The sequence below is a fragment of the Lithobates pipiens genome, unplaced genomic scaffold, assembly GCF_037356315.1.
Source record: "Lithobates pipiens isolate NorthernLeopardFrog02 unplaced genomic scaffold, aLitPip1_a1.2 Scaffold_37, whole genome shotgun sequence".
Classification (NCBI taxonomy): Eukaryota; Metazoa; Chordata; class Amphibia; order Anura; family Ranidae; genus Lithobates; species Lithobates pipiens.
Window position 1 is genome coordinate 17,277,435 of NW_027507825.1, and position 27,422 is coordinate 17,304,856.

Sequence of the window (27,422 nt, forward strand, 5' to 3'; positions counted from 1 at the left end):
AGAAGGGCTGCCGAGAAGGGCCGAAGGCGGTCAAAAGCCACCCAGAGATCCAAAATCAATGGAGGATCGGCGTATAACACGCACCCGTATTTTACCCCCCTGATTTTAAGAGGAAAAAAAGTGTGTGTAAGCCTTGTACACACGGTCGGAGATTCCGACAGCCAAATCCGTCGGAGTAAGAGGTCCGGAAGTGATGTTGCATACACACGGTCGGACTAAGTTGTCGGAAAATCTGATTGTACATAACGGGATGACGTTATTTCGTGTACGACAGCGACTACGTTCAGGCTAGTAGCCAATAGCTTTGGTCTAGGAATTTGATCTGAGCATGTGTGGCACTTTGTCCGTCGGAGTAGGCTACACATGATCGGAGTAATGTCCGATCGGAGCATTTTGTCGGAAAATTTTACCAACAAGTTGGAAAACTTGGACCGTCGGAAACAGTCCGATGCAGACCACACACAGTGTCCGATAGGACACATTCCGTCGGAATCTCCGACTGTGTGTACAAGGGCTTATACGCCGATAAATAAATGAAATGCATATACACATGTCATGTTACAACCAAAAACGTAAACGTATTTTATTGGGATTTTATGTGATAGACCAACACAAAGTGGCACCTAATTGTGAAGTGGAAGGAAAATGATAAATGGTTTTCAAAAACTTTGTAGAACCTCCATTTCGCTGCAATTACAGCTGCAAGTCTTTTTTGGGGATGTCTCTACCAGGACATTTTTGGCCATTCTTCTTTGCAAAATAGCTCAAGCTCTGTCAGATTGGATGGAGAGAGTCTCGACAGCAATTTTCAAGTCTTGTCACAGATTCTCAATTGGGATTTAGTTCTGGACTTTGACTGGGCCATCTAAAACACATGAACAGGCTTTCATCGAAAACCATGGGTTTCTCAACCAGGGCTTCTGTGGTGATCTGGCTGACAGTCGCAGGCAGCTGACAGGGAGGATCACACACAGACAAAAGCAGAGCTAGGCAGGGAAGCGGCTGGCGTACTATTGGCTGTAGCGTGCTGTTCCCCCCGCCCCCCCCCCCTTTGAGTGGTTGGCCCTAGAATAAGAATGTGAGTTAGGGACCTTACATTGTAAACTCCTTGAGGGTAGGGACCGATGTAAATGTATATGTAAAGTGCTGTGTAAATTGACAGCGCTATACAAGTACCTTAAAAAAATAAATATATAATATAATAGAGAGATAGATATATAAAGAGATTATATATATATATAGATATAGATATAGATATAGATATAGAGAGAGAGAGAGAGAGAGAGAGAGAGAGATTTTAAGAATAATAAAGGGCAGATTTGTGGAGAGACGACTAATAGTTGTCCTGTGGACAGATTCTCCCCCCTGAGCTGTGGATCTCTGCAGCTCCTCCAGAGTTACCATGGACCTCTTGGCTGCTTCTCTGATGAATGCTCTCCTTGCCCGGCCAGTTTAGGTGGACGGCCATGTCTTGGTAGGGTTGCAGTTGCGCCATACTCTTTCCATTTTCAGATGATGGATTTGTTCAATCTCCATGAGATGTTCAAAACTTGGGAGATTTTTTTTTTTTTTTTTAATAACCTAACCCCACTTTATACTTCTCCACAACTTTATCCCTGATCTGTCTGGTGTGTTCCTTGGCCTTCATGATGCCGTTTGTTCACTAAGGTTCTCTAACAAACCTCTGAGGGCAATTAGTTCCACTATTTTTTAGTTAGGGTTATCAGAGTAAACTGATGATGAATACAAATGCACGCCACACTTATTTATTGGTAAAAAAAAAATTGCAAACCATTTATCATTTTCCTTCCACTTCACAATTACCGTATTTGTCGGCATATAACACACACATTCATTTTAAGAGGGAAGTTTCATGAAAAAAAAACGGAACTTTGAAGCCAAATAAGGGTCAGTGCCCATCTGCGGCCATCAATGCAGCGGCCTCACCACAGCCATCAATGCAGCGGGCCTCACCACAGCCATCAATGCCCCCCCCACGCTCTCTCGCCCCCTCCCCCCACGCTCTTGCGCCCTCTCGCCCCCCCCCACGCTCTCTCTCTCTCCCCCCCACGCTCTCTCTCTCTCCCCCCCCGCGCTCTCTCTCTCTCCCCCCCCGCGCTCTCTCTCTCCCCCCCCCGCGCTCTCTCTCTCTCCCCCCCCCCCCGCGCTCTCTCTCTCTCCCCCCCCCCGCGCTCTCTCTCCCCCCGCGCTCTCTCTCCCCCCCCGCGCTCTCTCTCCCCCCCCGCTCTCTCGCGCCCCCCCCCACGCTCTCTCTCGCCCCCCCCCCCCCCCACGCTCTCTCTCGCCCCCCCCCCCCCGCTCTCTCTCGCCCCCCCCCCCCGCTCTCTCTCGCCCCCCCCCCCCCCCCGCTCTCTCTCGCCCCCCCCCCCCACGCTCTCTCTCGCCCCCCCCCCCGCTCTCTCTCGCCCCCCCCCCCCCGCTCTCTCTCGCCCCCCCCCACGCTCTCTCTCGCCCCCCCCCCCCCACGCTCTCTCTCCGCCCCCCCCCCCCCCCCCCCCCACGCTCTCTCTCGCCCCCCCCCCCCACGCTCTCTCTCGCCCCCCCCCCCCCCCCCGCTCTCTCTCGCCCCCCCCCCCACGCTCTCTCTCGCCCCCCCCCCCCGCTCTCTCTCGCCCCCCCCCCCCCCGCTCTCTCTCGCCCCCCCCCCACGCTCTCTCTCGCCCCCCCCCCCCCACGCTCTCTCTCGCCCCCCCCCCCCCCACGCTCTCTCTCGCCCCCCCCCCCCCCCACGCTCTCTCTCGCCCCCCCCCCCCCCACGCTCTCTCTCGCCCCCCCCCCCACGCTCTCTCTCGCCCCCCCCCCCCACGCTCTCTCTCGCCCCCCCCCCCACGCTCTCTCTCGCCCCCCCCCCCACGCTCTCTCTCGCCCCCCCCCCCCACGCTCTCTCTCGCCCCCCCCCCCCACGCTCTCTCTCGCCCCCCCCCCCACGCTCTCTCTCGCCCCCCCCCCCCCCACGCTCTCTCTCGCCCTCTCCGCCCCCCCCCCCCCACGCTCTCTCTCGCCCCCCCCCCCCCACGCTCTCTCTCGCCCCCCCCCCCCCACGCTCTCTCTCGCCCCCCCCCCCCACGCTCTCTCTCGCCCCCCCCCCCCCACGCTCTCTCTCGCCCCCCCCCCCCCACGCTCTCTCTCGCCCCCCCCCCCCCCACGCTCTCTCTCGCCCCCCCCCCCCCACGCTCTCTCTCGCCCCCCCCCCCCCACGCTCTCTCTCGCCCCCCCCCCCCACGCTCTCTCTCGCCCCCCCCCCCCCACGCTCTCTCTCGCCCCCCCCCCCCCACGCTCTCTCTCGCCCCCCCCCCCCACGCTCTCTCTCGCCCCCCCCCCACGCTCTCTCTCGGCCCCCCCCCCCCCACGCTCTCTCTCGCCCCCCCCCCCCACGCTCTCTCTCGCCCCCCCCCCCCACGCTCTCTCTCGCCCCCCCCCCACGCTCCTCTCGCCCCCCCCCCACGCTCTCTCTCGCCCCCCCCCCCACGCTCTCTCTCGCCCCCCCCCACGCTCTCTCTCGCCCCCCCCACGCTCTCTCTCGCCCCCCCCCCACGCTCTCTCTCGCCCCCCCCCCCCACGCTCTCTCTCGTCCCCCCACATGCTCTCGCGCTCTCTCACGCCCCCCACGCTTTCACAACCCCACCCACGCTCTCGCGCTCTCACACCCCCTACGCTTGTGCACTCTCACACACCCCCCCCCCCCCTGCGTGCGCACACATCAACCCCTCCCCCTCGCTCGAGCACACCCCCCCCGCTCTCACGCCCCCCCCCCCCCAGCTCTCTCACACGCACCCCCCATCCCCATGCACGCACACACACACACACCCCCCCTACACTCGTGCGCGCTCCCCCCTCTCACACCCCACACACAACCCCCCCTACACACGGACCCTAAAAACTTTTACCAGAAACTACTCGGATTGGTTACTATTCATCAATGTAGATGTCAGTCAGCAGCCTCAGAAAGATGCTCTCAAATAAACCCCCAGATTGGGGATGGGGTGGATCTTCCAGCTATTCATGTAATGTAGAATGTGTCAGGTTTAGTGATCAGAAATCATTCTGCAACTTGAAAAATGTTGACGAAGTCACAAGAAATACAAAGACAAGAAAGTGCAATACTACTCGGTTACCTGCAGGATGTCTGCCTGGCCCATGCATCATTCTCTGCACATGATCATTGCTGTGTTCATAATATCTGTAATCTTCATGTTGCTTCCTCCTTTGTCCATCATAATGGTGGTCTGAGCAGAAATACCTGGGGTTTGCATCTCCATTCTCCATAACTGAGTTGGCTTCTGTTAAAAAAGACTGAGCGGAGCCGCCATACTCCCTGGGAACGTCACCCAGCCCCCGCACTAAATACGAAGGGGCGGACAGCCTGTTACTCTCCCTGCGCATGACCTCCTGGGGAGTTCTTTGAACCGCTGTCCGCAAAAAACTTTGATTTCTGGAAACCACCCCATCCCCCGCAGGGGGGTATTGAGAGGGGGCGGGATCTGCTGGGAGGATGTCAGTCCGACGTGGGATGGTTGGACCATGGCGAATGAAAGAGGGCATCAAATCTGTAGAAAAAAAAATAAAAATAATAGTAGAGATGTAATGCGCCAAGTTTAAAGGATGAGATAAAACAAGCAGAACAAAAACGTCAAAGAGTCAGCGCCCTTTATAATAAAAAGTGTTGAGGAAAGAAGACTTTGTGATGGCCATAATAAAAAAAAAAAAATAAAAATAAAAAAAAAGAAGGAAGGAGGAAGAAAATGTATTTATATTTACTTGCCTAAAATAGAAATTGTTTATATGTTTTCAACGCGTTTGTCTTCCTTGGGTGCTAGGGTTTCCTTTCCAAATCCAAAGACATACTGGGGTCACATGAGCAGATACTATAGGGGGAGATTTACTGAACTGGAGCACACGGAATCTCAGAATTTGGTGCAACCAATCAGCTTCTAACTTCAGCTTGTTCAATTAAAACGATACAAAAAGACACACCGTTTAGTTTACATTGTCCCTTCTACTTCTGTATGTGGGTGAGGGCACTGTTATTATTTTAATTAAACTTGATTACTGGGTACTTTCACCCCCCTTCCTGCCCAGGCCATTTCTCAGCTCTGTCGCACCTTGAATGACAATTGCGCGGTCATGAAACGCGGTGCCCATATGAATCTTTAATCATTTTCTTCAAATAGAGCTTAATTTTGGTGGTATTTAATCACTGCTGAGTTTTTTTTTGTGTAAAAAAATAAAAATAATTTTTTTTTCTCCTTCACTGATGTGTGCCTGGATGAATCTGCACTAATGGGGAGGCACCAATATGTGGCAAGGATAGGCAGCACTGAAAGGCTGCACTGACTGCTATCACTGATGGACACCGACTGGTGTCACTGATTGGCACTGTGCCCCCCCCGATTACCTGCAAGGAGATACCGCTGATCGGCACTCATCGCCACACACACTGTCAGTGTGAGGCAAGGCGATTAACGGCACTTCTGCATTTACATGTGAGCGACTGCAATTGGACTCCTGACGAGTGGCTTTCTAGCCACGAAACGCGTAGAGCTGCCATCTATGTTTTCAATTATTACTTTAACAAGAAGTTTATCCTGACCACCCCCCGTTTTTGGACCAATGAGGCCATAGGCCTTGCAAGTAACATTTTGTATTACTGTTTTATCTACATCAAGCCACGAAACGCGTGGAGCTGCCATCTATGTTTTCAATTATTACTTTAACAAGAAGTTTATCCTGAATACCACCCCCCCCCCCCCATTTTTGGACCATCGATGGTGAACCTTGGAAGATTATTGCTCGTTATACTATTTGATATTTATTATACCATGTGATATTGATTTAGTGATCTCATGTACTGTATTACCATTATACCTTTGTTACATGTTCATATCCTATCCGTGTCTAGTTGCATCTTGCGGCTATCAATAAAAATCCAAGTATGTTCACCAAACTACTCTTTTGCAATCTCGTGCCGCATATAAAGTCCCACCTCTTTGTTCTTTTTTTTTCCCCCTTTTGATTCATGATAGGGAGGGAAAGGTGTGACCTAACCAGGCCACAATTTAATTTAAAGTCCCAAGGGATGGAATTACTGGCCTCATCAGGCCATGTGTTTGGAAAGTCCCTAAAAACATATTATTTTGTCCACAATACAGCTGATCAAATGGTTAAAGCGGACCTCCACCCTAGTTCCGCTCATGTGGAACCCCCCCCCCATTCCAGTACCACAATTGGCACCTTTAAGGGGGGTGTATGATCCAGGTACCTGCACCCACTTCCGGGAATAGCTAGCCAAAGATGCCGACCCCCCCCCCCCTTGTGTTCTGGGAAACGCACAGTTCCCAGGACACAGCGGGGACCAGTGCAATACGACTCGCGCATGCGCAGTAGGGAACCGGACAGTGAAGCCGCAACACTTCACTTCCCGATTCGCTTACCGCGGATGACGGCGGGGGCAGCTGAGAGACGAGCGATTGCTCGTCATCTGCTGCCGACATCGCTGGACCCCGGGACAGGCAAGTGTCCATTAATTAAAAGTCAGCAGCTGCAATATTTGTAGCTACTGACTCTATATATATATATATATATATATATATATATATATATATATATATATATATATATATATATATATATATATATATATATATATATATATATATATTTATATTTATTTATTTTTTTTAAAGGTGCAGCTCCTCTTTAACCACTTGGCATCCAGGCCAATTCTGACATTTCTCTCCTACATGTAAAATTCATCTTTTTTTTTTGCTAGAAAATTACATAGAACCCCCAAACATTATATATGTTTTTTTTAGCAAAGACCCTAGAGAATACAATGGCGGTTCTTGCAACTTTATCTCGCACGGTATTTGCGCAGCAATTTTTCGAACGCGTTTTTTTTTTTTTTTTTTTTTTTTTGTGGAAAAAAAGGTTCATGCTTAAAAAAAATAAAAAGGAAAGTTAGCCCAATTTTTTTGCATAATGTGATAGATGAAGATACGCCGAGTAAATAGATACCCAACATGTCACGCTTCAAAATTGCACGCGCTCATGGAATGGCGCCAAACTTTGGTATTTAAAAATCCCCATAGGCGACGCTTTAAAAATTTTTACTGGTTACATGTTTTGCGTTACAGAGGAGGTCTAGTGCAAGAATTATTGCTCTCGCTCTAACGTTCGCGGCGATACCTCACATATGGGATTTGCACACCGTTTTCATATGTGGGCGGGACTTACGTATGCGCTTTAATTTTTAATTTTTTTGTTAATTTTATACTTTTATTTTTTTAGTTTGACACTTAAAAAAAAAAAAATTGATTACTTTTATTCCTATTACAAGGGATGTTTACGTTCTGACTTATTTACAGTGAGAGAGCCGCAAGTGGTTAAAAAGAAATAAAAAAAATCAAAAGTACCTTTTTCCTAATCGATTTACAGGCGGTCCCCTACTTACAATCATCCGACTTACAAATGACTCCTACTTACAGAGAGAGACAACAGGAAGTGAGAGGAAATCTCCACCTAGGAAGGGAAATTCTCTCCTGTAAGAGTTAATATGGGTGTCTCCACTGATGCTTTATCACCAATTCAGGTTTCTGCAACAACCCAAAAAAAATGTACAAAATCCAATTGTCATTGGGACAGAAAGTGATGTGAAATCTTATGTACAGGGGCACAGACAGCAAAACAAAATGTGACAGGGGAGATAACCCTTTCCTATGCTATCCAAAAAGCTTAAAAATAGATTTTTTGGCTGGAGCTACACTTACAAACAGATTCAACTTAAAGGGGTTGTAAAGTAAAAATTTTTTTTTTTTTTTAAATAACAAACATGTCATACTTACCTCCACTGTGCAGCTCGTTTTGCACAGAGTGGCCCCGAACCTGCTCTTCTGGGGTCCCTCGGCGGCTGTCTCTGCTTCCTCCTGCAGGTGCTTCTCACGTTAATGCGAGCTCCCTCGCATTGGTGAGAAGCACTGCGGGCGCGCTCCCGTGATACAGCCGGCGGCTATAGCCGCTCGCTGTATCACAAGGCCCCGCCCCCCGGCGCGCTGCGTCATTGGATGTGATTGACAGCAGCGCGAGCCAATGGCTGCGCTGCTTTCAATCCATCCACTCCAGCCAATCAGCGGCCAGGCTGTGCGGCGAAGAGGACGGCGGGGGCGAGCGCGGGATTTTCGAGGGGTCAGGTAAGTAAAAACGGGGGGACTGGGGGCACCGGCAGTGTGAGATGTTTTTTCACCTTAATGCATAGAATGCATTAAGGTGAAAAAACATTTACCTTTACAACCCCTTTAAGAACAAACCTACAGTCCCTATTTTGTTTGTAACCCGGGGACCCCCCCCCCGTACAGCGGTCACATGACCTGGATCTTTCCCAGCCTGTCTGCAGGAAAACTTAAGTAGGAGGCGCTTCTAGTCCTTCTGCTGGTCACACGCGGTGCACGTTAAAAAAAACTTAAAATATGGCCTTTGCAATACAAAGCAAATATAAATAATCAGCTAATATCAAGAAACTTTTTCAAAATGGTCATACAAATGTATATTAAAAATGTAATATTTATTATTTTGTGGAAATGACATGATGTGGGTGGATTTCTGCACTCACAGGCTGTGTCATGCCCCTCCAGCCCGTGTCCTAGAATAAGAGGGAGATGAAGCCTCCACTAATTCAATAATGTAATGTCCCACCCCTATTGTGTTTTGCTGGTTAGTGAGCATGGGGGGGGGGGGGGTATAAGGGCTGTCATTTACCACTGTGCATCATTCAAGTAAAGTGCTGCAGAGAAAAGGAACTATCTTCAGTCCCTTTCTCAGTCTCAAAAAATAAATAAATAAATAAAACCACACATACACACACACAAACATAGTAAGACTTCCCAGGTCCGCCTGCACTCATCCCTCCATGGTGACAGTCCTCCCCCACTCACCCCTCCACAGATACCTCCTCCCGACCAACCCAATCCGCCCGGATTGGCCAGGAGGAGAAGCCAGAAGAAGATAGCGAATATTAATTCGCTATTGTCATAACTCACAAGTGTGTGGGCTTGGGGTGTAATGCTATGTGCCTGAGACCAACCTTTTTCAAGCCAATTAGAGCCTCAGGCTCTAATCCTGTGGCTTGGAAAAAATAAATACAAATAAAAAATAACCCTCATATAAACGTACGAGTCTGGCGCCCTGCAGGCGAGCGGCACCCCAGCGCCCCTAATGGACCGGCCCGCTGCTGGCAAGACCCCTTTCACATGGAGCAGGCGGATGACAGGTCCATGTCCCCTCCGCTGATGCGGAGACACGGACACAGCTCGCTATTCTCTATGGGACAATCGGATGGAAACAGACCACCTGTCCATTTTTATTGGATGCCATCCGATCTGCTAGATAGATGGGGAATGGAATCTCCATCCGTCTGTTTTTAGCGGACTGGTTCAGATGCAGGCGGGTGTAAAAAACTTACATCAGGCTCTCCATAGAGAGCAATGGGTGGTTTGATTGGGCCCACCTTAAAAATGGATAGGCGTGTTTGTGTGAAAGGGGCCTAAAGCCTTGGTCACACAGGGCATACACAGCGCACCTTTACAGGGATGCACGGGGGCCTGCATTGATGTCATTTGGGATGTAGCAGCTACGTGAACACAGCCATTGCTCCCAATTTTACATTCATGTAGGTCCACATGCATGTCGCTGAGCTCACACTGCCTGTGTTCGGGGTCATGTACTCACACGGATGTCAGATTGGGAACAGCAGCAACGCCTGTGCAGCCATTGCATCCCAATTGACATAAATGGGACTGCATGGAACACCTGTGCATCCCTGTGTGGATAAACATGGCCGCCCCCCCCACGGGTGAATACTTTAGTATGCCACATGTGAACGAGGCTTTATTACTAATTTAGCTGGAATTTTGTAATTTATGTTGCGTTTATGTGCACCATTAATGATTTTAGTGTATTTTTTGTGAAAACAGCGATATGATGAACATATGCGCAATTATTGCTGGGCTCAAAAAAAAATAAAAATAAAAGAAATAAATCAGCAGCACTTAAAGAAATTTTTGAGTATGTTCGATTTTCACAATTTTGCAAAAAAGGCGCAATTTAAAATTTACAAATATTTGTTAATTATTAACTCCATACAGGTTAAGCTTTTAGGTTTAGTAGGGATTTAGCGGGAATTTTGTAAAAATTAGCTGTGTGCTTATCTGCCAATAATGGTTTTAGTGTATTTTTTTGCGAATATATTAGGTTTTATTAAATCTAATATATTCGCAAATGTTGATTTGCCCAAATACAGCGGGGTCTTTAAAAAAAATAAAAAAATTATATAAAAAAATTTAAATAAAATCAGTAGCACCTTCTTTTTATTTGAGAGGTAATATGCTTTCAGAAAATATTTGGTTTTGGGGGGGGGGGGTGGGGTAATCACAAATTCTGAAAGATGGAACGGGAAAAATTAAAACCTTCAGATTTTTAGACAGATTTGGATATTTACACTTTTGCGTGTTAAATTTTCACCATTTCTCAAAAAGGCGCAATTTAAAAGTTACAAATATTTGGTATTTATTCACACAATACAGGTTAAGCTTTTATATTTAGTAGGAAGTTTGTAAAATGTGCTGTGTTTTTATTTGCCAATAATGGTTTTACTGTATTTTTTGTAAATATATTGGTTTGATAAACATTTGCGCAAATACCGCGGGGTCCAAAATAAATAAAAAAAAAAAAATCAGTAGGACCTTATTTTTATTCTAGTTATGTGATTTCAGAAAATATATGGTTTCAAGGTATTTCACAAATTCTGAAAGCTATAGAAGTGAAAAATAAAAAACAAAGGGAAAATTGCAAAAATGATCCGTCCAGCCGAGTGTACAAAATGGAGAAAAGGGCCTGGCAGCGAAAGGGTTTATCTTTCTATTCACTAGTTTAAAATTGAATTTGTTTCAACCCTACATTTTTAGAATCAGTGGACTTTCCTGCACCTTCCAATTTTCTCATTGGAAGTCCAATACGAACATAGATTTGACATCTCAAAAGAACTAGAAAATCAAACAAATCTTCTTAACCACTTCCCGACCGGCGCACAATGATGTACGTCTGCAGAATGGCACGGGCAGGCAAATTGGCATACAGGTACGTCCATTTGTATTTGCCGGTCGGGGGACCCCCGCGAGTGCGGCCGCGGATCCCGCGGACTCGATTGCCGCGGGGATACCCGCGATCGTCTCATGGGGCGGCTGAACGGGGAGATGCTGATGTAAACAGCATCTCCCCGTTCTGCCTAGCAACAAGTGACGCTTATCTCTGCTCCCTGTGATTGGAGAAGATATCAGCGTTCACCAACACACAGCCCAGCACCCCCACAGTTAGTAACACGCCCCTAGGACACACTTAACCCCTACACTGCCACCCCCTGGTTAACCCCTTCACTGCCATTTACACAGGAATCACTGCATTTGTATAGCACCGATTGCTGTATAAATGACAATGGTCCCAAAAATGTGTCAAACGTGTCCGCCCTAATGTCTCAGTCACAATAAATAAAAATCGCGAAGAAGAAAGAAGAAGAAAGAAGAAAGAAGAAAGAAGAAAGAAGGAAGAAGGAAGAAGGAAGAAGGAAGAAGGAAGAAGGAAGAAGGAAGAAGGAAGAAGGAAGAAGGAAGAAGGAAGAAGGAAGAAGAAGAATTTTGTTTGGGAGCCACGTCGCATGACCGTGCAATTGTCAGTTAAGGCGAAGCAGTGCCGAATCGCAAAAAGTGGCCTGGTCTTGAGCCAGCTAAATGGTCCGGTCTGAAAGTGGTTAAAAACGGAAAATTTCAAACTAAAGTCTACTTCTATGGCCAGCCTAAGAGTGCACAATCCTGGGGGTGTTTTTGACAAGTCAGTGCCTGAACTGATGAAGTCAGCAATTCTACTACTCGAAACTCTGATTGTATCTTAAAATGCAGCAATGATTCACGCACATCATAAAAGACTGAAGGGGAGGGGGAAGAGAGAGAAAAAAAAACAACACCCTGGATCGTGTTCCTGGGCTATGTGTTTGCAGCCTGTTATTTCTCTCTCTCCATCACCCTGCAAAACACCGATAAGAGTTCACTTTCATTCCCCAGACCCCATTTGGCTCACCTTCAACTGACAGAGCAACCATAGAAACCACTGATAAGACCTTCCTGCTATTAGAGGCACACAGACCATTTCTCTTCATATGATGCCCCTTTTCCTCCATGGACTCTTCAACTGCAATGAGCGTTTAAAATAAATAGAGGGCGCTTATGTGAATAATACTAGGGCTGCAACTAACAATTATTTTTATAATCAATTAGTTGGCCGATTATTGTTTCGATTAAAATCGGATAATAACCTTGGGGAGAAAAAAAAAAAAAAGGTGGGTCGAATTGACATTCATTGTCAACCACAGTGACGGGAAAATTTGGAAAAAATAATAGAAAACTTCTCGGTCAAAGGAATTTTTCAGACAGTGTCTGTTTTTTATTTTTTTTTTCAGAAACGAAGTGAAAATTTCAAACAAAATTCTGTCATTCAACGAATGTACAAAGATTTTTCATCTGAATATTCTCACCTGAAAATTGATCTGTGTGGCCGGCATAAGTCTCGGTACGCACCTATGCCGTTTTTGCTTTTGACCTGTTTCTGCAGTGCTTTTTGCTGCTGTGCGTTTTTGATTTTTTGCGCACGTGATTTTACTGCAATTTGCGTTTTTTTGCATTTTTTTTTTGGGCAGATTAAAAAACACAAATTTCGGGAAAAACGCATTACGTTCTTTTCTGCAGCTTCTCCATTAAAGTATATTGAACCAAAAAAAAAAATAAATAAAAAAAAAAAAAAAAAAAAAAAAGCACAGTTTTGCGTTAAAAGTCCCTGACCCTTTCCAAATACGCAGCGGCTGGAAAAAGCACAGATGTGAACGTGTACCATAGGAAACCATGTAAACTGCAGTGCGTTTCTACAAAAAGCACCAATAAGCACATAGATGTGAACCAGGTCTAAGATGTTTAGTAACATAATGGGGTTAAAAATACTAAAATGAGCCCTTTATAGTAGAAAAAAAAAAAAAGGAGATACCGTATTTATCGGCGTATAACATGTGCCAGCGTATAATACGCACCCCAAGTTTAGGAGGGAATTTTGTGGAAAAAACTTTTAGGACGGAAATTTAAGGGAAAAAAAAACATTTAAATGCCCATCAATGCAACCTTGTCAGTGTCCATTTGCAGCCATGTCCTGCAGCCTGTCCGTCGTTGTAGTGCATTGTCCGCTTTTTATTTTTTAAAATGGCGCCACCGAGATGTCCTGTGTATCTCTGCGGCGCTCGGCCCTTCTAGGCGGCTTTCGGCCGCTCTCGGACCTTCTCGGAAGGTCTGAGAGCGTCCGAAAGCTGCGAGAAGGGCTCTGGAGCGGCAGAAAGCCGCCCAGAGCCAAAAAAATTGCGCGGAAATCGTAGAGTATCGGCGTATAACACGCACCCACGATTTTAAGGGGGAAAAAAAAGAGCGTGTTATACGTCGATAAATACGGTAATCACTACTGGAAGGGGTTCATTTTTTTTTTTACTGTTGAACAGTGAAAATAATATTTACAGTAGTGATATTGTTGTACTATAAAGGGCTCATTTTAGTATTTTTTTAACCCCATTATGTTACTGCCCGATTAATCGATTACGAAAATAGTAATCGATTACAAAATGAATCGATTAGTTGTCGATTAATCGATTAGCTGTTTCAGCCCTAAATAATAGACAACAAAACTACAATAAAACCGCTATGGATGAGTGAAAACTAGATCTATGCACCTTAGTGAATTCACGCCTTTAAAGCATAAGTGACATTAGTGCTTTGACACACTGAAAAAAAAAAAAAATAATAATAATAAACATGCATAATAGCAAACACATTACCATTTGGTTTATCATCTATTGGGACTTTGCCATTATGCACGTTTATTATTTTTTATTTTGTTTCAGTGTGTCAAATCACTAACGTCACTTATAGCGGGAGTCCACCGGGACTCCGCGTTTTTTTTTTTTTTTTTTTTTTTTTTAAAAGCCAGCAGCTACAAATACTGCAGCTGCTGACTTTTAAAATAGTGACACTTACCTGTCCAGCGCGCCCGCGATGTCGGCACCCGAAGCCGATCGCTAGGTCGTCTGTCGGGTCCTGCCGCCGCCATCTTGGGTATGGGAATCAGGAAATGGAGCCTTTCGGCTTCATTTCCCGGTTCCCTGCTGCGCAATGAGGACGGTCCCCGCTGCCTCTGGGAGCTGTGCGTTTCCCAGCAGGCAGCGGGGCACTTGCTGAAGGGGGCGGGCGCTTGCAGAAAGGGGCGTAACGTACGCCCCTTTGCGCAGAGAGCTAGCCCGGAAGTGGGTGCAGTTACCTGGATTATCCAGGTAACTGCACCCCCCCCTCCCCCCTGAAAGGTGCCAATTGTGGCGCCGGAGGGGGGGAGGGTTCCGATGAGCGGAAGGTCCATTTTAGGGTGGACCTCCGCTTTATGCTTTAAAGGCGCAAATTTACTAAGGTGCATAGATCTAGTTTTCACTCACCCATAGGGGTTTTATTGTCATTCTGTTGTGTATTATTCACATAAGCGCCCTCTGATTATTTAAAATATTTATTGTTAATATTTGTACAATCGGGGGAGCAGATTCACAATATTAGGCATTTTCTCTACTGGAATTGAGGAATATTTTTTTTTTACATCCGTTCTTCCAGTAGTCTTTTTCACTTTTTTTTATTTTTATTTTTTATGTTTTTGGCAAAGAGTACAACTATACATTCTAAATTGCAATGAGTACCCTGAAGACCTCTAAACCGAAGTTCCTGACCTGAACCCAATGATCCCCATTTTAAAGTGCAAGTCCACCCCAACACTAAAATCCCTGGATCTACAGACACGGACTAATCTAATGCTAACCTATCTAAGCCCTGTAAAGAAAAAAAATCATTATACATACCTGTTCTGCAGCCGATCCGGTCTCCAGTGGCGGAAGCTCTGCAGAAGACACGGCTGTGAAACGAATGGGGTGTGACGTCACCCACAGACTTACTATGGGGGGGGGGGGGGTTGTGGTTCAGTTGTCGGACGTGTCCTCTGCACTCGCCTACACAGCGAAGCCGCGGCTGACAGCTCAGCATGGGATCTGGTCAGAACGGCTGCAGAGAAGGTTATGTATAGAATAATTTCTTCTTTACAGGGCTAGATAGGTTAGTGTTAGATCGTGGATATCTGTAGATACAGGGATTTTAGTTTTAGGGTGGACTTCTACTTTAAAGTGCTTGTAACCCTGAAAAAAATAAAATAAAAAAGGAGGATATCATGGTCCCTTATAGCAGGTGCTTGTACTGTCTAATCTGCCCCCCTGTAAGCTGTAGAAAACCTGTCTGATCCTGCCAGTCTCTGCCCTGTAAACTGACCACAGTTTTCATGGGTGCTGAGCCCTGACACCATGGTCAGTTTGCGTGCTCACCCCGCCCCCCCCCCCCCCCCCCAAATCAGCTCAGGAGTCTCTGCCCCGCCTTTAATAAAATACTAAAATTAGAGCTGCACAATTAAACATTAAAGAATTGAGATTGCGATTGAACTTTTCTCACGATCTTAGAATAGCTTTTTCTAGATTCTACATAAAGTTCTCTGCTCACTTCTTAGGCCCCTTTCATACTTGTGTGAATTGGGACTCCAAGCCGCAGGACAAGTCGTTCCCCATGTTTTCCAACCAGTACCATTCATATCTGTGTGACTTAAAGTCTCAGACTGCAAAAGTAGTCCCTGAACTACCTTTGCCTGACTTTGATGCGATTTGAGGTCCACAGAACTCATGTTTACCCAGACACTGCTTAAATTTGCATCAAAAAAATAAATAAAATCGCAGAACTTTCAGGTATAGCAAGTGTGAAAGGGGCCTTAGGAGGAGATAGAGAAATATTGTATCTTCTGTTCTTATTAAAGCGGGAGTCCGCATTTTTTTTTTTTTTTTTTAAAGCCAGCAGCTACAAATACTGCAGCTGCTGACTTTTAAAATAGTGACACTTACCTGTCCAGCGCGCCCGCGATGTCGGCACCCGAAGCCGATCTCTCGATCGTCTCTCGGGTGCTGCCGCCGCCATCTTGGGTATGGGAATCAGGAAGTGGAGCCTTTCGGCTTCATTTCCCGGTTCCCTACTGCACATGTGCGAGTCGCGTTGCGCAATAAGGATGGACCCGCTGCCTCTGGGATCTGTGTGTTTCCCAGCAGGCAGCGGGGGACTTTCGAAAAGGGACGTAATCTACGCCCCTTTCCGCAGAGAGCTATCCCGGAAGTGGGTGCAGATACCTGTACTGTACAGGTACCTGCACCCCCCTCCCCCCTGAAAGGTGCCAATTGTGGCGCCGGAGGGGGGTGGAATCCAATGAGCGGAAGGTCCACTTTAGGGTGAACCTCCGCTTTAATCAAAGGAATTATTTATTTTTTAAACGATACGTCTCTTCTGGGGTCCCCTGGCGGCACTGGTTGCTCCTCCCCACATCGACTGTCTACATTGGAGAAGGCTTTCCCAACATGGACACCCATGTGGGTGTGCTCCTGAGTCTTGCTTCTCTGTCCATTCACACAGGTCATTGGATTTGATTGACAGCAGCAGGAGCCAATGGCTGGGCAGACCGGAGAAAGATCGGGTTAAACTGGGGGCTCGGCGGGGGGCGGGGGGGAAATGCATCACTACAGAAGGTTTTTCACCTTAATGCATTAAAGTGAAAAACCATGAGGGTTTACAACCCCTTTAACACTTATTTTTAGCAGACACCGTAGGGAATAAAAAGACTCAGTTAGACTTACCGGTGACGGTATTTCTAAGAGCCTTTCAGGACAACCCCGGAGAGAGTGTAGCTCCACCTTGCAATCAGGAAACACATGCCCACTTTAAAAACACCTCCTCCTCCTCCATGGCTTCAGTTATTGTGGCCTTCCGACGCTGGAAAACAAAGCACAGAAAGCACAACACCATGGTAGAACTTAATACATTTACTAAGCATAACCTAGGGAGGGAAGTAACGGTTGTCCTGAAAGGCTCTTAGAAATACCGTCACCGGTAAGTCTAACTGAGTCTTTCTCAAATCGCCTTTCAGGACAACCCCGGAGAGGATAACCGAGAAACTTACCCTAGGGCGGGACTACTGCCTGCAGTACCTTCCTGCCGAAGGCCTGATCTGCTGCAGACAGTAGATCTAACCGGTAATGCCGGAGAAATGTCGAATAACTGGACCAAGTGGCAGCCTTGCAGATTTGTTCAGGCGTGGCACCGGCCCTTTCAGCCCAGGAAACTGCCGTGGATCTAGTAGAGTGGGCAGCAATACCTGAGGGAGGTATTTCTCCTTTTGCTTTATAGGCTTCTGTTATAGCCAACTTAAGCCACCTACCCAGCGTACTTTTAGAAGCTTTCTCCCCCTTGCGTGATCCAGAAAATATCACAAAGAGGGCGTTTGATTTTCTAAATTCTTTAGTAACTTTCAGAAACTGTAAAAGACATCTTCTCACATCCAATGTGTGAAAAACTTCCTCTCCTGCATTTGCTGGGCTTGCAGAGAATGTAGGTAACACTATTTCCTGTGATCGATGGAAAGTTGAGGATACTTTCGGTAGGAATGCTGGATCCGTCCTCAGTACCACCCTGTCCTGATAAATTCTAAGGAAGGGTTCTGTAATAGCTAGAGCTTGGAGCTCGCTGACTCTCCTGGCCGAGGTGATGGCCACCAAAAAGATTGTTTTTAAAACCACCTTCTGCAAAGAAGCTTCCTGTAAGGGTTCAAACGGTGCTCCCGAGAGACCCTGTAAAACTGTAGACAAATCCCAACTGGGAAAGTCTTTAAGGGCTACTGGTCTATTTCGAGCAAGAGCCCTAAAAAATCTAGAAATTAAAGTTTCTTTAGATAAAGTCTTTTCAAAGAAAACTGATAAGGCAGCCACCTGAGTCTTCAGGGTACTGGCTGCGAGACCCTTCTCCATTCCTTCATGGAGAAACTCCAAGACTGACACCGTGCTCTTGACCCTGAGTTCTCTAGAACTGCACCAGGAGTTGAACTTTTTCCAGACCTTCATGTAAATTGCCTGTGTAACTGCCTTCCTACTAGACAGCAGGGTCTTTACTACTTTATCTGAGAGACCTTTAGCCTTTAACAGGTCCTCCTCAGAAACCAGGCGGTTAGCTGCAGGAGTTCCACTTCTGGATGACTTACTGTCCCCTGGGATAACAGATCTTTTCTGAGTGGTAACCTCCATGGGGGCTTCGAGGCTAGGTTTCGAAGACCCGCGAACCAGGGTCTTTTTGGCCAAAAAGGAGTGACTAGTATTAAGTCTGTCCTTTCTTCCCTGAATTTCCTCAGTACTAGTTGAATTAGAGGAAAGGGGGGAAAGGCATAGCACAGCTGGTAATGCCAGGGGTGAGCGAATGCATCCAACCCTATTGCTGCATCTCCTCGGTGAAGAGAAAAGAATCTGTCCACCTTTGAGTTCTGCTGGCTGGCAAAAAGGTCTACCTGAGGAACCCCCCAGGCCTCGGAGATCATCAGGAACACTTCCTGATTCAGACTCCATTCTGCCTCTAGCAATTTGCGCCTGCTTAGGAGGTCCGCAAACAAATTCTGAGAGCCCTTCAGATGCACTGCCGATAGTGAGGCTGTGTTCTGTTCTGCCCAGGCTAACAACAGATTGGCCAGCTCCATCAAGCTCCTGCTTCTGGTTCCCCCTTGCTTCATAATGTAGGTAACCGCTGTTGTGTTGTCTGACAACACCTGAACATGATGGCCTCTCAAACTCTGCTGAAATGCCACTAAACCCAGAAAGATCGCCTTCAACTCCCTCCAGTTGGATGATCTTTGAGCTTCCTGTTTGGACCAGACCCCCTGAGATGTCTGACCATCCAGATGGGCTCCCCAGCCCCAGGCACTTGCGTCTGTAGTAAGGCGCTTGTCCACAGGAAAGGTCCACACCAGGCCCCTTGAGAGGTTTGCCTGGTCTCTCCACCACCAAAGAGCCCTTTTCGTCTTTGACGAAATTTTTAGCTGTTTTTCCAAAGGATCCTGATGGGACCAGCTTGACAGAACCTCCCTCTGAAGGGGTCTGGAATGGAACCTGGCCCACTGAACAGCCGGGATTGCTGCCGTAAGCAGGCCCAGAACTGCCATAGCCATCCTGACTGAGACTGTCTGGTTGCTCTGTATCCGCTGTACAGCTAGCTGTAACTTTTCCTGTTTTTCCAACGGCAGGAAAACTTTCTGGAGAATCGAATTTAATGTATACCCCAGAAATTTCATTTCCTGTGAGGGGGTCAGGATTGACTTCTCTAGGTTTAGAAGCCATCCCAGGCCCTCGAGGTGAGACTGGGCCCTCTGGAGATTGACTAGGACCTGCTCCCTGGAGTCTGCAAAAAACAAAAGGTCGTCCAGATAAGGAACGACTGGAATCCCCTTCAATTTCAGGGGTTCCAAAGCCTCTGCCATAATCTTCGTAAAGACCCTGGGAGAGGACGAGAGTCCGAACGGCAGAGCCCTGAATTGGAGGTGCCAAACTCCCTACCTTCAATGCCAGGCGCAGGAACTGCTGCGATGCCTGATGAATTGGTATATGAAGGTAGGCATCCCTTAGGTCCAGGGATGCCATGAAGCATTCTGGGGTCAACAGCTTTGTGATGGAGAAAATTGTATCCATCCTGAAATGTTTGTACCGAATGAACCTGTTCAGGAATTTCAGATTCAGGATTAGACGGTACTTCCCTGAGGGTTTTTTCACCAGAAAAATATGTGAATAAAAACCCCCGCCCTGCTGGCTTACTGGGACTTGAATCAGAACCTCTTGCTGTATCAGCTCCTGTAACAACAGCTTCATTGCAGAGGCCTTCTCCTGATCCCTTGGCAATGTTGTCACATAAAACCTGCTCGGGGGTAGTTCTGAAAACTCCAACCTGTACCCCTGATCGACAACGCTCTTCACGAACAGATTTGGAGACAGCCTGTCCCATTGTTCGCGAAAAGCTGACAGTCTCCCCCCCACTGGGGAGATATTGTCACTTGTTCTTAGGGGACTGCTCTGGGGGAGATCTAAAGAGGACTCCACCCCTGCCTTTGCCCTTCTGTGAACCCCATCTGCTCTTGTGCTCCTGGTCTTTTTTATGGGACTGCTGAAAAGCACGAAAATTCTTTTTAGCCATCTGCTTTTTCTTAACTGGAAAAGCCTTCTTTTTATCGGCTGTTCTATCCAGCACAGACTCTAAATCAGGACCAAAGAGCAAGTCACCCGAAAAGGGAAGACCACACAGCTTGACCTTAGAGGCAGTGTCCCCAGACCATGTTTTCAGCCAAACTGCTCTCCTGGCTGAATTTACAAGAGCCGAAGACCTAGCGGCCAGTTTAACTGATTCTGCTGATGCATCCGCCATGTATTTGACTGCATTCAGGATCAGTGGAAAGGACTCTAAGAGATCCTTGCGGGGTGTCCCCGCCTCAATATGGCTCTTCAGCTTCTCTACCCAACATTCCAGATTCCTGGCCACCACCGTAGCTGCCATTGCTGGTTTTAGACTGACTGACGCAGCATCCCAAGCTTTTTTAAGGATGGAGTCAGCTTTTTTGTCCATTGGGTCTTTAAGGATCCCCATATCTTCAAAGGCTAGATCCGTTCGTCTGGATACCTGCGAGAAAGCTGCATCGACTCTGGGTTTCTTGTTCCAAACCTCTGAGTCCTTATCTTCGAAGGGAAACCTTCTTTTGAGAGCTTTAGAGAAGAAAGGGGCTTTTTCTGGGTCCTTCCACTCCTTTCTCACTGAGTCTGAGAGGACCCTGTGGACAGGAAAAACTCGCCGTTTTGTTTCGTCCAACCCCTGGTACATTTTGTCATGAACTGACAGTTGTACTCTTTCTTCCTGAATTTCTAGAGTAGTGTAGATTGCTTTTAAAATATCATCTACTTCCTCTAGTGATAGCTTGAATTTGGAGCCCCTGCTATCTTCTTCCTCTTCCTCCTCCTCCTCAGAATCCCTGAAGGAGATGAGAGTACTACCCCCTTCGTCTCCAGACTCTTCAGTTTCCACCTGTCTGGATGACGACGCCCTGGGGCTGGGCGGTAAGTTCTGAGGCTCGGTCTGTGCGGGAGGGTTTTGTATCAGGATGGACTTGACTGAACTCAAAGAGTTTGTCAGCTCTTTAACCGAAGAAAACAAATCCTTATATTGTTGAGATGTTTCCTCTTCCACCAATTCTCTGATACAATTTCTGCACATTGCCTTCTGCCATGAATCTCTGAGGGGGGTTTTGCAGGAAGGACATTTTCTCTGACCTGGTCTAGCTTTTCCTAGTGATTTTTCCTGAAACGACATACAGGTTTAATTCACTAAAAGCTCTCAACAACCAGTTGCTTAACACCAAGCCAGTGCAGAGACCCACCACCAAACAGACCTACTAGTGAGACCCCAGAACTAGGCTGCAAAAGGTCAGAGCGAAGTCCACCTCTGACCTGCAGCGACAGGCCCCCAAGAGGGGGGAACAAACAAAGACATACCCACAGTAAAGCAGAGGGTGCCAGTGCACCTTACGTACCTGGGCTGGACCGGTGCTGGGGGCGCCTGTCTCCGCCATAGCTGGCTTGCACTCTTCCATCGTTTGAGTGAGGCAGCTATTTTACAAACAGCTCTCATTTTAAATTTTCCCGGCCGCCGCGTCATCAAGGCCGGCCGGAAGCGGAAGCACACGGTCACCTGACCCGCCCCATGACCCCTGCGTTCCAGGCGCTGAACCACGGCGCCACGCCCCCTCAGAGCGCCCGCGCGTCACCGTGAACGACGCCGTCGCCGCCCGGGACCCGGCGCCCGAAAACGGAGCCATGCCGCTGACCTGCAGCGGCCTCCGCCAGCAACAGAGCCCTCCCTGCGCTAACAAGCGGACACCGGGCACCCGACGCCGGCACTCCGAGGGTCCTTACTCCCGTGAGATGGCGGGACCAGGAGCTCCAGGAGTCCTCTCCCCGTGGAGATGCTGCTGGGGGTCAAAGAGAAACAACCTGCAACAAAAGGTAAGCCTTACTCCCCTGCAGAGAGTGTAGCTCTCCCTGGTTCAGGCACATGCTTCCTCCAAGGAGGAAACACAATAACTGAAGCCATGGAGGAGGAGGAGGTGTTTTTAAAGTGGGCATGTGTTTCCTGATTGCAAGGTGGAGCTACACTCTCTCCGGGGTTGTCCTGAAAGGCGATTTGAGAAAAATACTTTTTATCTCGCACAGTATTTGTGCAACAATTGTTCACAATTTAATAAAACAACAAAAAATAGAAAAGCTAGTCCATTTTTTAATATAATGTGAAAGATGATGTTACGCCGAGTAAATTGATACCCAACATGTCACACAAATTGCACACACTCATGGAACGGCGCCAAACTTCAGTACTTAAACATCTCCATAGGCGACGCTTTAAAAAAAAATTATTTTATTTTTTACAGGTTTAGAGTTACAGAGGAGGTATAGTCCTAGAATTGTTGCTTACGCTCCAACGCAGGCGGTGATACCTCACATGTGTGGTATGAACGGCGTTTACACATGTGGGTGGGACCAACATGTGCATTCGCTTCTGAGCGCTAGCTACCGGGAACAGGGGGCTTTTAAATTTTAAATTAAATTTTTTTTTTTTTTTTAATTACTTTTATTCCTATTACAAGGAATGTAAACATCCCTTGTAATAGGAATCATTCACGACAGGTCCTCTTTATGGAGAGATGCGGGGTCAATAAGACATCTCTCCTCCAGGCTGGAAAGCATGAGATTGGAAAAAAATAAAAATCCACAATCCCATGCTTACCAGCCACGATCGCGGCTTTGTTTACAACTGCGGTCTGGACGTGACGTCATAACGTCGTGCCCAGGCCCAGGCCTCCGACGGCCATAGGGACCATCTGGTCACTGGAAATCTCTATGCTCGTCATCTGGCAGGGGGGGGGTGATTCTTTCTCCAGGTCCCCGATGGCACGTGAGAGCCAGGAGAAGCACCGGATGGGGGGCGGGATTTCCCCTCCCGTCGCCTGTAAGAACAATCAAGTGGCGGAACTGTCGCTACGATTGTTCTTATGGTGCACAGAATCGCCGGCTGAAAACAAGGATATCTGAATGATGCCTGTAGCTGCAGGCATCATTCAGATGTTCCCACTGAAAGTCCAGGACCTTATATGACGTCTTTGGGCGGGAAGCGGTTAAAGACAAAACATTTTTTCTGACACTTGTTGCTTACAAGTTAAAAATCAGTATTTTTTGCCAGAAAATAATATATATATATATATATATATATATATATATATATATATATATATATATATATACACCCAGACCCCTAGAGAATAAAAAAGCGGTTGTTGCAATATTTTATGCCACGCTTTAATGAATAATAAAAAAAAAAAAAAACTAAACTGAATACAATTATTTTTTACTTAAATTTTCTTTGGTAGTGCCTTTAACCACTAGAGATCCGCGCTATAGCCTAATGACGGCTACAGCGCGGACCTGCTTGCCGGGACGACGTCTATTGATGTCGTCCCGTGCATGAGCGGCCTGCGCGCCCCGCTCTGTGATCAGCGAGTCTGAGAGTCGCCTGATCACGGATCGGAGCAAGGGATCGATCCCGACCCCTTACTACGTGATCAGCTGTCAGTCAATGACAGCTGATCATGTGACACAATAGAGCCGTAATCAGCTATTTTTCCTCCTCGCGGAAAAAGAAAAAGCCGATAACCGGCGGCCGTGATCGGGACATTAGTCCCGATCAAGGCCAGCTTATCAGTGCCCACCTGCCCCCTGTCAGTGCCACCTAAATAAAAAAAAGTGCCACCCATCAGTGCCCACAGTGCCACCCATCAGTGCCCACAATCTGCCTCAACAGTGCTGCACCGCAGTGGCACATATCCGTGCCCATCAGTCACCTATCAGTGCCCATCGGTCCCATCCGTGCCATCTTATCTGTGCCTATTAGTGCCGCCTTAACTGTGCCTACCAGTGCAGCCTATCAGTGCCCACCAGTGCCACCTCATCAGCGCATTTCAATGAAGGAGAAAAATGACCTGTTTGCAAAATTTTATAACAAACTATGAAACATGATTTTTATATTTATTTTTATTTTGCATCTTTTTTTGTTTGTTTAGCAAAAAATAAAACTCCCAGCTGTAATTAAATACCACCAAAAGAAAGCGCTATTTGTGGGGGAAAAAATGATAAAAATGTCATTTGGGTACAGTGTTGTATGACCGCGCAATTGTCATTCAAAATGCATCAGCGCTGAAAGCTGAAAATTGGTCTGGGCAGGAGGGGGGTTTAAGTGCCCAGTAAGCAAGTGGTTAAGGGGTTTCCCCTTTCTCCTTATCTTCAGGTCGGCCACGTATACGCCGATACAGGGCTACAGTCGGAGGAGCCGAGCGGCCAGCTCAGCGGTCATGTGACTCCCAGTTGACGTCAGAGGGGAGATCTCGGCTCCTCCTGCTGTAGCCCTTTATCTGCGTATCAGAGCGGCCAGGAATCACATGACCGGCCTGAAGATACTTCACAGAAAGGTATTTAAAGCTTTCTAATAAACAAGGACACAGTGCAAGATGGAAGATTAAATGAGGGGCTGGCAGAAAATCATGATGTAGGGTTACAAACCCTTTAACTGCTTCTGGACCGCCTCACGTACATTTACTGCAGCAGAGGAGCAAGGGTGCACAATATAACGTATGTGATTTTGTCCGCGCAGGCCGGTCCCACTGTGATTGGACAATAAACAAATAAATAATAGATAGTTACCTGCTCTGTGTAATAGTTTTACACAGAGCAGCACAGTTCCGCCTCTTCTTGGGTCCCCCCTGCTGGTGCTCCTCTTCTTCTCTGAGTGCCCCCAGAGCAAGCTGGGGGGCACTTGCGCACGTTCGCTCCCGAGCCCCGCTTAGCCCCACCCCCGCTCCCTCTTTACTGGTTGAGTTTGACAGCAGCGGGAGCAAATGGCTACCACTGCGGTCTCTGAGGCAGAGACTTGGGAGAGCAGCCACTCGTGTAGATTGCTGTGATTGGGCTCCGTTTACAAGTGACCCGCTCCGATTTTCATCGACCCCGCTTTAACTCTCAGCGATCAATTACCCCCCCCCCCCCCACTTCAGACTACAGAGACACCGCCCACCTCTCAGAGATCCCACTCTGTTTACACGTGACCCCACTAGGACTCTCTGCAAGCTCAGAGGTGCCGCTCCCACTCTCGGCGACCCCGCTCTGATTCTCAACAACCCCAGAGACCAACCTCCCACTCAGCAACCCTGCTCCGACTCTTAGCGACCCCGCTCCCACTCTCGGCGACTCCGTGCTGACTCTTAGTGACCCCACACTCAGCGACCCCAGAGACAACGCTCCCAATCCCGGCGACCCCAGAGACACCGCTCCCACTCTCGGCGACCCCGCACTGACTCTTAGTGACCCCAGAGACAATGCTCCCACTCTCTGCAACTCTGCTCCCACTCTCAGCGAACCCGTCCTGACTCCTAGTGACCCCAGAGACAATGCTCCCACACTCTGCATCTCTGCTCCCACTCTCGGCGACCCCAGGGACAACGCTCTCGGCGAGGTGACCCCAGGCACAACGCTCCCAACTCTCGGCGACCCCAGGGACAAACGCTCCCAACTCTCGGCGACCCCAGGGACAACGCTCCCAACTCTCGGCGACCCCAGGGACACCGCTCCCAACTCTCGGCGACCCCAGGGACACCGCTCCCAACTCTCGGCGACCCCAGAGACACCGCTTCCACTCTCGGCGACCCCAGAGACACCGCTCCCACTCTCGGCGACCCCAGAGACACCGCTCCCACTCTCGGCGACCCCAGAGACACCGCTCCCACTCTCGACGACCCCAGAGACACCGCTCCCACTCTCGGCGACCCCAGAGACACCGCTCCCACTCTCGACGACCCCAGAGACACCGCTCCCACTCTCGACGACCCCAGAGACACCGCTCCCACTCTCGGCGACCCCAGAGACACCGCTCCCACTCTCGGCGACCCCACGCTGACTCTTAGTGACCCCACTCCCACTCCCGGCGACCCTGCTCCGACTTTAACAGAGCCCCCTATGAACCTCAAACACCACCCACCTCTCAGTGACCACGCTTTGAACCTCAGCATCTACAAAGTCCCGCTCCGACTCTCGGAGACCCCCTGTGACCCAATGGACCCCACTTAGACTTCTAGTGACCCCCCTATTGACCCCTTAGAGCTGTGTGCCGCCCCCCCGGTACTTACTCCGCAGGAGCGGGGAGGTGTCCTTCTTCACATACTTGCCCTGCACCTCGGACGGTTTGGAAACTTCTTTCTTGGTCTTCTTCCTGGATAACATCCCCTCCTCCTCCGCCCCGGGCTCCGCTACACGGCGCGTCCCCTCATACTCTCCTCTCTGCGGCTACACGGCGACATACTCCCTCCACCACTCCCACACCCGCCGCCAGGCTCCCTCTGCCGGTCACACCGGGGAACCGGCCAGAACGCGCACTCGCTCACAGCTTCCCCCTCCCGGATACAGCGGGAGCGCGCACCCCGCGTCACGTGACCGGAGCTTCACAAACTTTCTTTCCCCTTCGGCAATCAACAGGCGCTGACGTCAGCGCCCCGCCCAGTGCCCCGTTGGTAAAGCCGGTTGGTGGGTGGGGGGAGAAAGGGGGAGTGGCGCTAGGCGCGTGCCGAGCTCTCCGGCGTCCTGGTTGCCTAACGACGCTGGGGGAGTGGGCGGAGCTGGGACCGCCCTGCAGGAGTGATTGGTCCTGATCAATATGAAGTCACAGTGTCCTGTGCTGGTCAGGGGGACACGTCCGCTTAGCTGGGATCTACAGCATAACTAAAGGAAAAATTATCTTTTTAAAATTTAGGACAGAGTGGAGAGGGAGATTCACCATCTTTATTTATCCTGTTTGTCACAGACAGTGAAAGTAAAGCCCAAATTTAGGTTGACATCAGAACACATAGGAGGCATATCTTCCAATGTGGACACCAGTTCTGGTGACAACCAAGGATTCCTTCACTTCCTGTTTAGGCTATGGAACAGGAAGTCAAGGGAAATCTCCTCAATGAGACACAGATGGCAAAGAAAACTGACGAGGTTATAACTCTCCCTTATTCTATCCGAATTGAACTTGGAATTTGTAATTGAAAACTCTGAATTTGGAACACGGAATTTGGAATTGAGAACTTGGAATTTTGGAATTTGGAATTTAGAGATTGGAACTCGGAATTTGGGATCCAGAGCTCAGAATTTGGAACTCGGAATTCGGGGAAATTAGAATTTGTAACTGAAAACTCGGAATTTGGAACTCGGAAATTTGGAATTCGGGGAAATTAGAATTTGGAACTTGGAAATTGGAACTCAGAATTTAGGATTC

At 48.3% G+C, this 27,422-nt stretch overlaps 1 protein-coding gene across 1 annotated transcript in view; it reads right to left on the reverse strand.

Annotated features, from left to right (window-relative positions):
* Positions 1–26,594, reverse strand: part of SAV1 (salvador family WW domain containing protein 1) — a gene marked incomplete in the record, with an annotated part of 53,391 nt that extends 26,797 nt beyond the window's left edge. Inside the window, 2 exon segments of the mRNA XM_077466777.1 lie at positions 4,137–4,568; positions 26,293–26,594. Of these exon segments, the coding sequence (XP_077322903.1) occupies positions 4,137–4,568; positions 26,293–26,386 (526 nt within the window).
* Positions 26,595–27,422: the final 828 nt, after the last annotated feature.